Source organism: Geotrypetes seraphini, chromosome 1 (genome assembly GCF_902459505.1).
Source record: "Geotrypetes seraphini chromosome 1, aGeoSer1.1, whole genome shotgun sequence".
NCBI classification, from domain to species: Eukaryota; Metazoa; Chordata; class Amphibia; order Gymnophiona; family Dermophiidae; genus Geotrypetes; species Geotrypetes seraphini.
In genome coordinates, this window is record NC_047084.1 from 21,349,685 (window position 1) to 21,364,710 (window position 15,026).

A 15,026-nucleotide genomic window follows, 5' to 3' on the forward strand; every position below is an offset into this window, starting at 1 on the left:
GGGCCACATGGCCTCTACAGTTCATGTGACACCCTTTGCCAGGCTCCATCTCAGAATTCCTCAGTGGACCCTGGCTTCTCAATGGACTCAAGTGTCAGACCCGTTGACTCGACACATCATAGTCACTCCTGCTCTTCGGCAGTCTCTACTTTGGTGGATGACCTCTTCGAATCTATCCAGAGGTTTGCTGTTTCACACTCCTCCTCATCAGAAGGTTCTCACAACCGATTCTTCGACTTATGCCTGGGGGGCTCATCTGGATGGGCTTCGCACTCAGGGATTCTGGACCAGTGCGGACCGCCTCCATCAGATCAATCTTCTGGAGCTCAGAGCCATCTTCTATGCTCTTCAAGCTTTTCAACATCTGCTTCACGACATGGTGGTCCTCATCCGTACAGACAACCAGGTCGCCATGTATTATGTGAACAAGCAGGGGGGCACGGGATCGGCCTCCCTCTGCCAGGAAGCTCTCAGGGTCTGGGATTGGGCGGTTCGCCACAATGCCTACATTCAGGGGAAGGACAATGTCTTGGCAGACAACTTGAGTTGTCTACTCCAGCCTCACGAATGGACTCTCCATTCCGACCCCCTTCATCACAACTTCAAGCTGCCTCAGTTTTGCTCCAGGATCTACACTCCTCATCGCCTCGAGGCAGATGCCTTTCTGCTGGATTGGGGGAATCGATTTCTGTATGCGTTTCCTCCATTTCCTCTCATTCAAAAGACTCTGGTCAAGTTGAAATCGGACCATGCCACCATGATTCTAATAGCTCCTCGGTGGCCCAGGCAACCTTGGTTCTCCCTTCTACTTCAACTCAGCAGCAGGGACCCGGTCCTTCTTCCAGTGTTTCCTTCTCTGCTTACTCAACATCAAGAATCACTGCTCCATCCCAACCTGCAGTCTCTCCACCTGACAGCTTGGTTCCTCTCAACGTAACCCCTCACCAGTTTTCTCGAGCGGTGAGGGATGTCTTAGAGGCTTCCAGGAAGCCTGCTACTCGACAATGCTACTCCCAAAAGTGGTCTAGATTCTCTTCCTGGTGTATTTCCAATTCCAAAGAGCCTCAGCGGGCTTCCCTCTCTTCTGTGTTGGACTATCTTCTACACCTGTCTCAGTCTGGTCTCAAATCGACATCTATACGAGTCCACCTGAGTGCTATTGCGGCTTTCCATCAGCCTCTACAAGGGAAACCTCTCTCTTCTCATCCTGTGGTTTCCAGATTTATGAAAGGACTTTTTCATGTCAATCCTCCTCTCAAATCGCCTCCAGTGGTTTGGGATCTAAATGTTGTCCTTTCTCAGCTTATGAAACCTCCTTTTGAGCCTTTGAGCAAGGCTCCACTAAAGTTTCTCACTTGGAAAGTGGTTTTTCTGGTGACCCTCACATCTGCTCGCAGGGTCAGTGAGCTTCAGGCCTTGGTGGCGGACCCACCTTTCACAGTATTTCATCATGACAAGGTGGTCCTCCGCACTCACCCGAAATTCCTGCCTAAAGTGGTCTCTGAATTTCACCTCAACCAATCCATTGTGCTTCCAGTGTTCTTTCCAAAGCCTCATTCTCATCCTGGGGAATCAGCTCTTCACACTCTGGACTGTAAACGTGCTTTGGCTTTCTACTTGGATCGCACCAAACCACACAGAACTGCTCCTCAACTTTTCGTCTCCTTTGATCCAAACAAGTTGGGACGACCTGTATCGAAGCGCACCATCTCCAACTGGATGGCGGCTTGTATCTCTTTCTGTTATGCCCAGGCTGGATTACCCCTTCCCTGTAAGGTCACAGCCCATAAGGTCAGAGCAATGGCAGCCTCTGTAGCCTTCCTCAGATCGACACCGATTGAGGAGATTTGTAAGGCTGCCACTTGGTCCTCGGTTCATACATTCACCTCTCATTATTGTCTGGATACTTTCTCAAGACAGGATGGACAGTTTGGCCAAACAGTGTTACAAAATTTATTCTCCTAAGTTGCCAACTCCCCCACCATCCCATTGAGATTAGCTTGGAGGTCACCCACTAGTGAGAATACCTGCCTGCTTGTCCTGGGATAAAGCAATGTTACTTACCGTAACAGTTGTTATCCAGGGACAGCAGGCAGCTATTCTCACCTCCCACCCACCTCCCCTGGGTTGGCTTCTCTGCTAGCTACCTGAACTGAGGAGACACGCCCGGAGTATCGGGCGGGAAGGCACTGGCGCATGCGCGGTGCGGGCATCTCGAAACTTCTGAGTTTCTTCATGCAAGACATGCTTGCAAGATGTCCTTATCGGGGCTTTGTCGGATGACATCACCCACTAGTGAGAATAGCTGCCTGCTGTCCCTGGATAACAACTGTTACGGTAAGTAACATTGCTTTCTATGAACTTACTATCTGATCCAGAACGCTACTCTCTGTGCCTACTATTGCTCGATGTTTCTGGTGCACAATCCTTTGAACATCTAAGAACTGTAAATGGAAATATCTACCACACTTTCCAAGAGGCAGCCAAACAAAGAGGCCTCATTAACGATGATAAAGTATGGGACAGTACTCTGGAAGATGCAGTGCAATACAGCATGCCTAAACAACTAAGGGAATTATTCGCATACATCTGCTTATTTGCATCCCTACAAAATATGAATGGCCTTTTTCTAAAATACGAACAATACCTTATTGAAGATTTAGTGCACACACATATCATTCACAATAATAAATGCACTCTATGTTGTAACATAGCACTCAAAGACATATCCAACGTTTTATTACTCCATGGAAAAAAATGTAAAGATTTTGGATTACCATACACACTACCAAATACTAACATAATAACAAATATCTACGACCAAAACTTTGAAAAACAAACAGCTAAACAAATGATGTCAACCTTAAACGTAGATCAAAAAACAGTTTTACAAGAAATATTGTCAGCAACCCAAAATAACAACCTCTCCCACCGTTGTTTCTTCTTAGATGGCCCAGGAGGCAGTGGTAAAACCTACCTTTACACAACACTTCTCTGCACATTTCGTGCACAAGGTAACATTGCACTTCCTGTAGCCTCCACAGGTATAGCAGCAAATCTTCTTAAGAGTGGGAGAACATACCACTCCCAGTTCAAATTATCCATACCTATACTTGAAAACTCAATATCAAATATGCGTATAAATTCAAGTGATGCTGACAATTTACGATCTGATAAACTAATCATTTGGGACGAATATACTATGGCCCCCTCTATTGCTCTTACAGTGGTTGACAAACTACTACAAGATATAATGGATAACAAAAAACCCTTTGGAGGAAAAGTTTTCTTACTTGGTGGAGATTTCCATCAAACACTTCCCGTAGTGCCTCATGCTGACCAGACAAAAATTGTAGAGGCATGTATAAAGAATAACAACATCTGGCCCAAATTCAAAGTCCTAAATCTTAAAAACAATATTTGATCAATAGACACTGATTTCAACATTTGGCTTATCAAAGTTGGTAATGGTGACACACCACACATTGACGGCTTGCCTGATAACATTATTGAAATCCCTTCCCAAATTTTAATCACAAAAAATATCATCAAAGACTTTTTTGAAGAAAAAATATCTATTACAGATATTTCAAAATTCACAAAAAAATATATACTTTGTGCAAAAAACTCTGATGTAAACTCCATAAATGAAGAGGTACTCAACATTTTGGAAGGACAGACTGTTGTAACATATCTCAGCTCCACCTCAATTGATGACTCCACTCAGGAAGACACACAAAATTATCCCATAGAGTTTCTCAATGAACTAACTCCAACAGGTATGCCAAAACATAAACTCAACCTTAAAAAAGGAGCAATCATTATGTTGCTGAGAAATCTAAATACTAAAAGAAGTTTGTGCAATGGTACCCGCCTCATCATTAATGAATTAAAAACCAACCTCATCATTGCTCAAGTAATAACCGGTTCAGCAGAAGGAGAATTAGTTTTTATTCCATGTATTGATTTGGCTCCAACATCCACTGATTTGCCCTTTACATTACGAAGGAGACAATTTCCCGTCACATTAGCCTTCACCATGACAATCAATAAAGCTCAAGTGCAAACTTTAGAAAAAGTGGGCATTTACTTACAAGAACCAGTATTCAGCCATGGCCATTTATATGTAGCTTTTTCAAGAGTTAGAAGTTTTTCAGACGTTATGATGACAGTTGTAGACAGCCCTAACCAAGGAAAACTATTACCAAACTCAAACAGAATCTTCACAAGGAATATTGTTTATAAAGACATTTTATAGATATACAACATTAAAAAAAAAAAAAAATTAAATTTCTTAAAATTATCTTAATACTAACAATAATAATAAAACCCTTACCTACACATGCACAATTTTAAATTCCATTCCTGCACATGCACAATATAATATAACCACAAAAAAGATAAACATCTGAGAACCAAACATTCCTTTACACCCTTGACTTAATCAGGGTTTTTCTTATGTTGTCAGGGAAGTATGTGGATTATGTTCAGTTGACGGAGGTTTTAGGTAGTTGACTTTGGTCTACATGTTTATATGCAGTTACTTGGGGAGGAGAGAACATTTTTGATTAAAATACTACCATTTACAGTATTTCAGGAGAGACAGATCTCACAAAAATAAAATATTTCTCAAACACTTTAGGTTTTATTTATATGCTCCAGTGGCACAAAGATCTGCTAAAAAAAGGGACAACAAGCAATTTACTAAGTGTAAACTATGCAACAACAAATAGGAAAAATATAAAATCTTTAAACAAAATAACTATACAATGATATTAAAGCTCTTGCGGTAAGTTTTATGTAAATTTTTTCAAATGTTAAAATTGAACATCTATTCTAGCACCCGTTAATCTAACGGGCTTAAACACTAGTCACTCTATAATATTGCTAATTGAGCTAGGTCAGTTTGGGGTAGCTTTTCTTCCAACTTTGCAGACACAGGGATAAATAAGGTATCTTAGAAGGATGGGAATGGGGAAAGGGAGCAAGGTTGTGGAAGCATGGAATTCCATGAACTTAGGGTTCATTTTACAAAGCTGCGATAGCGTTTTTAGCGCACGCAGAATTTTAGTGTGCTCTAAACCCACGCTACGTGGCTAGAACTAACGCCAGCTCAGTGCTGGTGTTAGCATCTAGCGTGTGCTAAAACTGCTAGCACAGCTTTGTAAAATGAGCCCTTATTTCTCTTGGCAGCTCTGATATTGAGAGGGGCTATGGTCAGGGATTGAACTGAGGGGAATGAAGAATATCATTGGTCCAGTTCCTCACAAAAATAAAAAAATATTATTCTTCATTATTTCCCACAGGAGGTAGAAATGGTTACTGAGCTATGTGATACAAAGGTTGCAAAACAAACCTCACAGAGAGAGGCTTATATGACACTGACAATATACTTGCTGGCAGAAAGAAGGGGAGGGCATATATGATAGAAACATATCTGACAAGATTAAATAAAGTATGGAAAGGAGAAATATACAATGAGAAAATCAGTGCAAAGGAAAGGGGCCATAATATGTAAGCATGGGAAGAGAGATTCAGAGGAAATATGAGAAACCCTACTGGCAGAGATCTTGGCAACCAAAATGGTGATAGAATTTAAACATGCTTAGAACTAAGACAGAACTCAGTTTTATGGAAAGTTGGGGGTGATAGATGAAAGAAATGAGGGAAGAAGAACTTGTAAGAAAAAAAAAAGGAGATAGTTCCTAAATGGTTTGTCAGCAGATGTGATGAAGGCCAAGACTGTAATGGAATATAAGCATAAAGGCTTTTTTTCACTTTTGTCATTTATACCTTAAATCTGGACATCAGTGATTTCCTCAGGAGGTAGGAGAGGAGTGAAGTTAGAACCTCCTGAATCCTATCAGCTAATAGTCTGATGGTAGCTTCAGTATAAAGTACCTCCAAAACTTAGCACTGTAGTTTCATTCTTCAGTAATTGAGTCCATAAAATTGTGATTCTAAACCTTTAAATGAGAAGAAAATAGTTGAAGACGTGGAAGGTAATTCTATAAGAGGAGTGTCTAGATTTAGGTGCTAGGAAAACATCTATTTGAAAACTATCTGCTATAGAAAAGTAAATGTCTACTTTTCTTTATAGAATAGTAGTGTGAGTGGATATAAATGCACCTATATTTAAGTCAAAACACTTAAACTGGGCATAGAGCTGGAGTAAATGCTCAAACCTAGATTGCAAAAGGACTGTACATAGATTATAAGATTTTATAATATACATATATAAGTATGTGTTTCACCTCCAAGGTACACACCGTTGCATCCGTGCATGTACTTACAAAACAGCACTTACCCGAAACTGCTTGTTTATGTGCATAAATGCTTGTATGCACATAAATGACTAGAATACCAGCATTTATGTGCATTCTTGCAAGCTAAAACTAGGCAGTTCCTTATAGAATTACCACCTAAGAGGGTAATCTTATAACAGGATGCCTATAGCCTGCTTTATAAAGACACATTGTCACTTCTGTCTTTAGAAGATACTAGCACAGGGGCCAGAGCTTGGCAGCCCAGGGAATGGACGTGTAATCCATTGGTCTTCCCTCCCTGCACTTTCTAAGTACCATAAACTACCTTTATTTTTATTTTTTCCTGTTTAAAAACGGTTTATACTGGTGCAGTTTTTTGATGGCTTCCAGAAAACAATCTAAGCGGGAAATGGCTTTTGCATCAGGAGGGGCAAAACGATCAAAAATGGACCCCCCCCCTACTCCATCTAAAGTACCATTGCCACAAGAAGCTAAGGATTCAAGTGATCCGATTATGGCAGAGCTAAAGAAGATCCAGTTACTGATACAGGACAAGACAGAAAAACTTTCATCTATTCAAATGGAGGTCTTAAATCTTTCACAGAAGTTATCTGTATGCTGTACAGTTGGAACAGCGGGTCTCAGGTGTGGAGGAGGATATAATAAAATGCCTTACAGAAAAGAAAATCCTTTCTTGTTTAGTTAAAGATCTGGAGGAGGCAAATAATCACAGCAACAGAAATAACATTCGCCTTCTAGGTCTCCCAGAAGGAGTTGAGGGCTCAAATCCCATTCTTTTTGTTGAGGAAATGATACCCCAAATCCTCTCACTTAAGTTCACTTTTCCACTGGAGGAGAAGATAGCCCATCGTATCCCAAGTCATACATCTACCAAGCAGAGAGGCCCCCAACCACTAATATTTAAATTGTTGAGATATCAGCAAGCTATGGAGATTCTTTCTGCTGCGAGACAAACAAAGATTTTAAAATGGCAAGAGAATAAAATTTCACTGCTCCCAGACTTCGCAAAACACACTGCCTTCCGAAGGAAACAATTTTTACTACTTCGGCCACAGCTCAGACAAATAGGGGCTAAGTATGGATTAATGTACCCGGCAATAATGCGGGTAACATACAATAACAAAACTACTAATTTTGAGGATACAAAAGTCCTTCAAGATTTCATCACTCATCTGGATTATCAAATGAACTGAATGGGCATTTTTGACTTTCAGTCCGTCTATACTTATTTGAGTTTTATATGGCTGAATTCATGCTTTGGTCTTTTATTTTGTCTTTTGCTGTTTCTTATACTGGTCAGAAGTTAATTTTGTGGCACCTGCTTGTGTTTTTAACCCAATTCTGACTGGTTTAAGGATGACTGTTGAATATCATACATGGGGAAAAACGGTTGGCTGGCTGGTGGAATTTATTTTTTTTCTTAGTAACAGTTATCTGTTGCACTTACAGTTTGCCATGATTCTCATTCCAAGTGGTTTAAAATGCTTTTGATGACTTCACATTCCTTTGGATTTCTGCTCCTTACTTCGTCCTTTTGTGGGTGTTGCTATGGTGATACATCCTGCGTGCCTGCGGAAATGGAGATGTCATGCAGCAGTCTTTTGTCATGGAATATTTGGGTGTTGAGTTAAGTTCTTTACCTGGCATGCTTGACCAGATGAGCATATTCTATGCGACCACAAAAATGAGACACTGGTAAACTGTTTCAAAATGTTCAGGTTGTAATCTGCTAGTGCAAATAAGTTGTTCAATCCATGTTTTATGTGGGTTAGCATCCATTTAAATAAGATACAAAGTTCATTTAAGCTTCGGTCAGGGCATTCAACAATATGAATATGTTCTCAATGAAATTATATTGTAAGTAACATGCACATGTTTAGGATCTGCTAACCCACTGTATTTCAAATGCAGCCATGAAGTATTCGGCATAGTAAGGGGTGTCCCCATTGCTATCCCTGTATATCCAGTTATCTGAGGAGGCTCATGTTTATAGAGTCTTTTATATGGTTTGGCTTATTAACTTGTGTTCTATTACAAGTGAATATTATGAAGGGTAGTTGTAGATCTATTCTCATAATTCTAGTTTCATTTTGTTTACTATTTCTATATATTGATCTCAGTTATATTTATAGAGTCACATAGCTTCTTTAAGGGTTTTGACTAATCCATTTGATGAATGGCATCCAATATGTTATGATAGATAGAATGATTTTGTGATGGTGTTTAGCTGTTGCTTTAAGAAGTTTTTTTAATATTTTAGTTTACATGATTTAAGGTTCACTTATCATCAATTTTAGAGTAGGTTTCCATGTATGAAATTAAATATTTTATTGGTATTATGGAGATATCTTGTACTCAGGTTGGGGAATGGGGTCAAATTTTAATAATACTGATTATTTTGTAAGTATCACAATTTTTTTAAAATGTTTCCTGTTTTTCCATCAATTTTAAGCTTAGTTATAATTAGCTATGAAGTGATAATTAATATATTAGATCATTATACAATTTTATATTTTTTTGTACTTGATGTTAATTAATAGTTAATGCTATTTAATAAGTTAATCATCAATTCTAATAATATTTTCATGTTTGAGTTCCAGTTTTAAGTGTTAGGTTGTATAGTTTGGCAAGTGGTAAAGTGTATTCAATTAACTGTCCATTTTAATTTCTTAATTTTTAATCATTTATGCAGATATTTAATATATTTTATTAAGTTTTTATGTATTATGTGCTACATTTATGTTAAAATTTATATCTTGACTCAACTGGTATGTGGTAATTTTATTTTGATTCTTTGTAAAGTATGTTTTTGGTTTGGGGAATAGGAGTCTTCTTTCATTTTCTTTTATTACTTGAAGCCATTCATATGATTCATACTATGTCATATCTTTTAAGGTAGTGTTTTTTTAAATGGGAACATTTTATGACAAAATAGATATTGCCTAAGGAATTAATATCTTTTGAATTAACTAATGCAGTAAAAGTTAGGTGATATAATATGTAACACGGTATTAGAGTTTTGGTGCATGGGGGGATTGGACGTTATGGGTCTCCTTAAGGTAACCAAGTTCACCATGTGTATTGGTATGAGGTGGGTTGGGGGGAGCTTTGGGGACTGAGATATTGGATACGTATAAAGGAATTGATTTGAAACATGACAGTTACTAAACTAAACTAAACTAAGCCTTAAGTTTATATACCGCATCATCTCCACTAGAAAACAAAAATTCTCACTTGCCGCTTATATTGATTTCAAGGCAGTATGGCCATAAAACTTTTTTCGATAAACACCAATGGTCTTAATCATCCCATTAAAAGGAAGAAAGTACCGTATTTTCTCGCATATAACGCGCGCGTTATACGTGGTTTTTACGTACCGCGCACATCCTTGCGCGTTGTACAAAAATTTTTTTACATAGTTCCCCCCCACGTCTGATTCACACACCCCCCCCCCCCGCAGGACCGCTCGCACCCCCACCCCGAAGGACCGCTCGCCCGCACCCCCACCCCAAAGGACCGCTCGCACCCCCACAGCCTCCCGACCCCCCCCCCCATCATGTAGAAGCTCCTACCGGTGTCCTGCTGCTTCCTCTTGGCGGTCCCGACACGATCGGGGCAAGAGGGAGCTCAAGCCCTCTTGCCCCAGCCAACCACGGCACCCCCGACACGATCGGGGCAAGAGGGAGCTCAAGCCCTCTTGCCCCAGCCAACCGCGGCACCCCCGACACGATCGGGGCAAGAGGGAGCTCAAGCCCTCTTGCCCCAGCCAACCGCGACACCCCCGACACGATCGGGGCAAAAGGGAGCCCAAGCCCTCTTGCCCCGCCGACTCCCCAACTCCCCGACAATATCGGGCCAGGAGGGAGCCCAAGTCCTCCTGGCCCTGGCGACCCCCCCCCCCCGCTAGTTGTTCGGGCCAGGAGGGAGCCCAAACCCTCCTGGCCACGGTGACCCCCCTACCCCCACCCCGCACTACGTTACGGGCAGGAGGGATCCCAGGCCCTCCTGCCCTCGACGCAAACCCCCCTCCCCCCAACGACCGCCCCCCCCAAGAACCTCCGACCGCCCCCCCAGCCGACCCGCGACCCCCCTGGCCGACCCCCATGACACCCCCACCCCCTTCCCCGTACCTTTGTATAGTTGGCCGGACAGACGGGAGCCAAACCCGCCTGTCCGGCAGGCAGCCAACGACGGAATGAGGGCGGATTGGCCCATCCGTCTCAAAGCTCCACCTACTGGTGGGGCCTAAGGCGCCTGGGCCAATCAGAATAGGCCCGGGAGCCTTAGGTCCCACCTGGGGGCGGGGCCTGAGGCACATGGGCTCAACCTGACCATGTGCCCAAGGCCCCGCCCCCAGGAGGGACCTAAGGCTCCCAGGCCTATTCTGATTGGTCCAGGCGCCTTAGGCCCCACCAGTAGGCGGAGCTTTGGGACGGATGGGCCAATCCGGCCTCATTCCGTCGTTGGCTGCCTGCCGGACAGGCGGGTTTGGCTCCCGTCTGTCCGGCCAACTATACAAAGGTACGGAGAAGGGGGTGGGGGTGTCGTGGTTGTCGGCCAGGGGGGTCGCGGGTCGGCTGGGGGTGCGGTCGGAGGTTCTTGGGGGGGCGGTCGTTGGGGGGAGGGGGGTTTGCGTCGAGGGCAGGAGGGCCTGGGATCCCTCCTGCCCGTAATGTAGTGCGGGGTGGGGGTAGGGGGTTGCCGTGGCCAGGAGGGTTTGGGCTCCCTGGCCCGAAAAACTAGCGGGGGGGGGGGTTCGCAAGAGCCAGGAGGCCTTGGGCTCCCTCCTGGCCCGATATTGTCGGGGAGTTGGGGAGTCGGCGGGGCAAGAGGGCTTGGGCTCCCTTTTGCCCCGATCATGTCGGGGAGTCGGGGGGGCAAGAGGGCTTGAGCTCCCTCTTGCCCCGATCGTGTCGGGGGTGCCGCGGTTGGCTGGGGCAAGAGGGCTTGAGCTCCCTCTTGCCCCGATCGTGTCAGGTGCCGCGGTTGGCTGGGGCAAGAGGGCTTGAGCTCCCTCTTGCCCCGATCGTGTCGGGGAGTCGGGACCGCTAAGAGGAAGCAGCAGGACACCGGTAGGAGTTTCTACATGATGGGGGGGTCGGGAGGCTGTGGGGGTGCGAGCGGTCCTTCAGGGTGGGGGTGCGGGTGCGGGTGGGAGTGTGTGCGAGTGGTCCTTCGGGGTGGGGGTGCGAGCGGTCCTGGGGGGGTGAATCGGACGTCGGGGGGGGGGCATCAGGCTTTCAGGGTGGGGACAGGACTTCAAGGTGGAGACGAGAGTCGGGCGGGCGAAAGGAGAGTCAGGCGGCGACGGGAGAGTCGGGCAGCATGCGCGGTATACGGGTGTGTGCGGTATATAAAAATTTCTGTACATAAATTTGTGTTTTTTGCGTGCTATACCCGTGTGCGCGTTTTACACGGGTGCGCGTTATCTATGTGAAAATACGGTACTTGCCTTTTTGAAAAAACAACAGGCTGACATATTTCCTGCAAGAAACCCATCTATCTGCAATAGAGTCTGCCAAACTGGAAGGTGGATGGATTAAGCATTGTTTTATGTTTAAATCTATTTTATTAAGCAACAGTAAGTACAACTACAATAATAACCATGGTATGCATTTTCAGCAAACACCCGCGCTTTTATGCGCCTGCGATTGGGAAAAAAGCTGGTGTGGCAATTCTGGTTAGCAAAAGGGTTTCGGCTGTATTTGACAACTTTCATGTGGATCCTATGGGAAGATGGCTCTATTTAAGAATGGGTTCTGGAGATGATTCTTTTAACTTTTTAAAATCTTTATCCCCCAAATAATAATCAGGCGGAATTTTTTAAAAGAATGGAACAACTTATTCTTATATGAAATTTGTCCAATTTAATTATTGCAGTTGACTTCAATGCAGTTGTTGATCCATATATAGATAAAAATTCAAGTAGATATCTAAATTCTGTGGGTCTAGAGCATTTTATAAAGATTTGTGGATTAAGGGATATTTGGTGGAAATTTCATCCTAACAAGAGAAATTTTACATTCTGCTCTCAAGTCCATAAATCATTTTCAAGAATTGATTACTTTTTAATAGCAAATCATTTAATTCCTCAGGTTTCAGAAGCTAGTATAAACCCTATTATTATCTCTGACCACGCAGGTATATGGATTAAGTTTCATTTCAATGAGGAGCACTCACAAATCCCTGTCTGGAGATTCAATAATAAACTGCATGCTGACTCAAGTTTTCTTGAAGAAATGCATTAAAAGATAGCGGAATTCTTCCTATTTAATTCATCAGAGTAGATATCTTTGGAAATTATTTGGGATACCTTTAAAGTGACTTTAAGAGGTTAGATTATGGCTTATTAGGCACATGTACATAAATTACTGAGGCTTGAATTCTCTAAATTGGAAGGGCTTATTGGGAGGCTTGAATCAAAACTGATTTCACATTGGGATTCAGTAACTTTAAATGAGCTGATGTCAGCTAAATAGCAATACAATGTTCTTAGTAGTAAATTTGCCAAGAAAGATCTGATTGTTCAGCAAGCAGTGTATTATGGTAAATCAAACAAAGCAGGAAGAGTACTCACAAATTTTCTTAAAGCAAAAAAAGAGAAGAGAAAAGATCACAGCAATTAAGGATGAATGGAGTAATGTTCTCAAGCAACAATCAGATATCCTGGATCAATTTTTAAAATATTACAAAAAAATTGTATTCTTCTGATATAGGTTCTGGAAAAATAATTAATACAGATAATTTTTTGAACTCCATTCTAGGACCTAAAATTCCAGATCATATAAAAGAAGCCTTGGACGTACCCATCTCTGTATCTGAATTACAAAATGCATTGAAGTCACTAAAGTTGGGTTCGGCCCCGGGTAATGACAGGTATATAGTGGAATTTTTCAAAACATTTCAAACGATTTTATTACCATATCTTTTCCAAGTATACCAAACCCAATTAGCAAAGGGTCAGATGTTTGGAACCATGGCTGAAGCTATGACCATTCTGCTTCCAAAACCAAATAAAGATCAAATGATAGTTGTCAATTATAGGCCAATTTCTTTAATCAATGTGGACAATAAAATATTAGCTAAACTCCTGGCCTTAAAATTGACAAAGGACCTTCCTTACATTATTGGAATGCACCAAATGGGCTTTGTGGCTCACAGATATTCCTCTAACAATACGAGGTTAGCCTTTCATTTGCTCTCCTTAGCAAAAAATTTGGAGGTTCCAGCTTTCTCAGTGTCCTTAGATGCTGAGAAAGCATTTGACAGGGTAGAATGGTCCTGTATGTGTCATACTATGAGTTGGTTCAGGATTGGTTCCAGCTTTATTCAGATGATTAAAACCCTTTATAATCTCCCATCTGCTAGATTATATATTAATAATGTGTTTATGGAAAAGTTTCCACTTGAAAGAGAGGTACGACAAGGGTGCCCTATTTCTCCAGTTCTTTTTGATATAGTTCTGGAACCTTTATTGCTGGCAATTTGTCAGACGGAGGAGATACAGGGTATCAAATATGCTAGTCAGAATTATAAGATCTCGGCATATGCTGATGATATCTAATTGCATTTAACCAATCCTGAAATATCAATCCCTGCTTTGCTGCAATTGATTGAAAGTTTTTGAGAACTGTCTGGTTACAAAATTAATTGGAGTAAATCAGAAATCCTCCCATTGAATGTTCACTGTGTTAAAGGTTTGTTTGATCCTTTCCCTTTTCTTTGGAACGAGGATGGCATAAAATATTTAGGAATCATAATCAAACGTTCTTTAGAAGAAACTATGAGCTCCTTTTACGAAGGCGCTGGGCCATAACACATGGAATAGTGTACACACTAGCAGTTACCGCCTCCTCTTGAGCAGGTGGTAGTTTTTCAGCTAGCGCACACTGTAGCACGTGCTAATCCGGTGTATGCACTAAAAATGCTAGTGCACCTTTGTAAAAGAAGCCCTATGCTTCATAATGAAAAGTGGTTATTGGGATCGGTTAAGGAACTGTGTGAGAGTTGGAACCCACTTCATCTTTCCTGGTGGGGAAGGATACAAACGGTTAAAATGATGATAGCTCCGGTAATATGTTATCAGATGAGCATGATTCCAATCTATTTTCAGGCATCATTTTATAAAAAAATAAATAGAATTCTTACAGACTTTCTATGGTTAGGTAAAACACCCAGAATTGCCCTAGCATCTTTATGTTTGCCTCAATCTATGGGAGGAGTTAATTTCCCAGATTTTTATATTTACCATCAAGCCAGGGAATGTATTGGATTATGCCAGAGAATGTATTGGATTATTCCAGAATTACTTGAGAACCTTCCAGATTGGCTTATTCTAGAACACCATCTTATGGCTCCACTTAGTCTGAAACATATAGTGAGCATAAAGCTTCCAAATATTTATAAAAATAATAGATTATTTCATTCAATTTGGAAGACCCTAAGATCCTTAGATTCTAAATTACTAATACTAGTGAGTAGGTCAAAGAGTCAATCACTATGGTTAAATTCAAAATTTACAATAGCAAAATCAAAATTTTTTTGGAGAGATTCGGTTAAGGTTGGTATCACGACAATAGAAGATGTATGTTCTCATAGTGATCTGGCATCTTTCTCCCAATTGCAAGGCTCATTCGGATTAGCAAAAACACAATCTTTTAAATGGTTGCAGCTTAAACAAGTGATCCAAAAGGTAATTCCCCAGTGGCGATCATTAATGGATCAACACACCTTGCCATT

At 41.9% G+C, this 15,026-nt stretch overlaps 1 protein-coding gene across 11 annotated transcripts in view; it reads left to right on the forward strand.

Annotated features, from left to right (window-relative positions):
- The window catches only part of RAD17 (RAD17 checkpoint clamp loader component), a 91,585-nt gene that overhangs the window by 65,421 nt on the left and 11,138 nt on the right, over positions 1 to 15,026 (forward strand). For 2 of the 11 annotated variants that reach the window (XM_033926976.1, XM_033927068.1), the window contains exon 16: positions 13,052 to 13,163. The exons of the other annotated variants lie outside the window; for them this stretch is intronic. In XM_033926976.1, the coding sequence (XP_033782867.1) occupies positions 13,052 to 13,163 (112 nt within the window). The remainder of the gene's footprint in view (positions 1 to 13,051; positions 13,164 to 15,026) is intronic. 11 annotated transcript variants of the gene reach the window in all.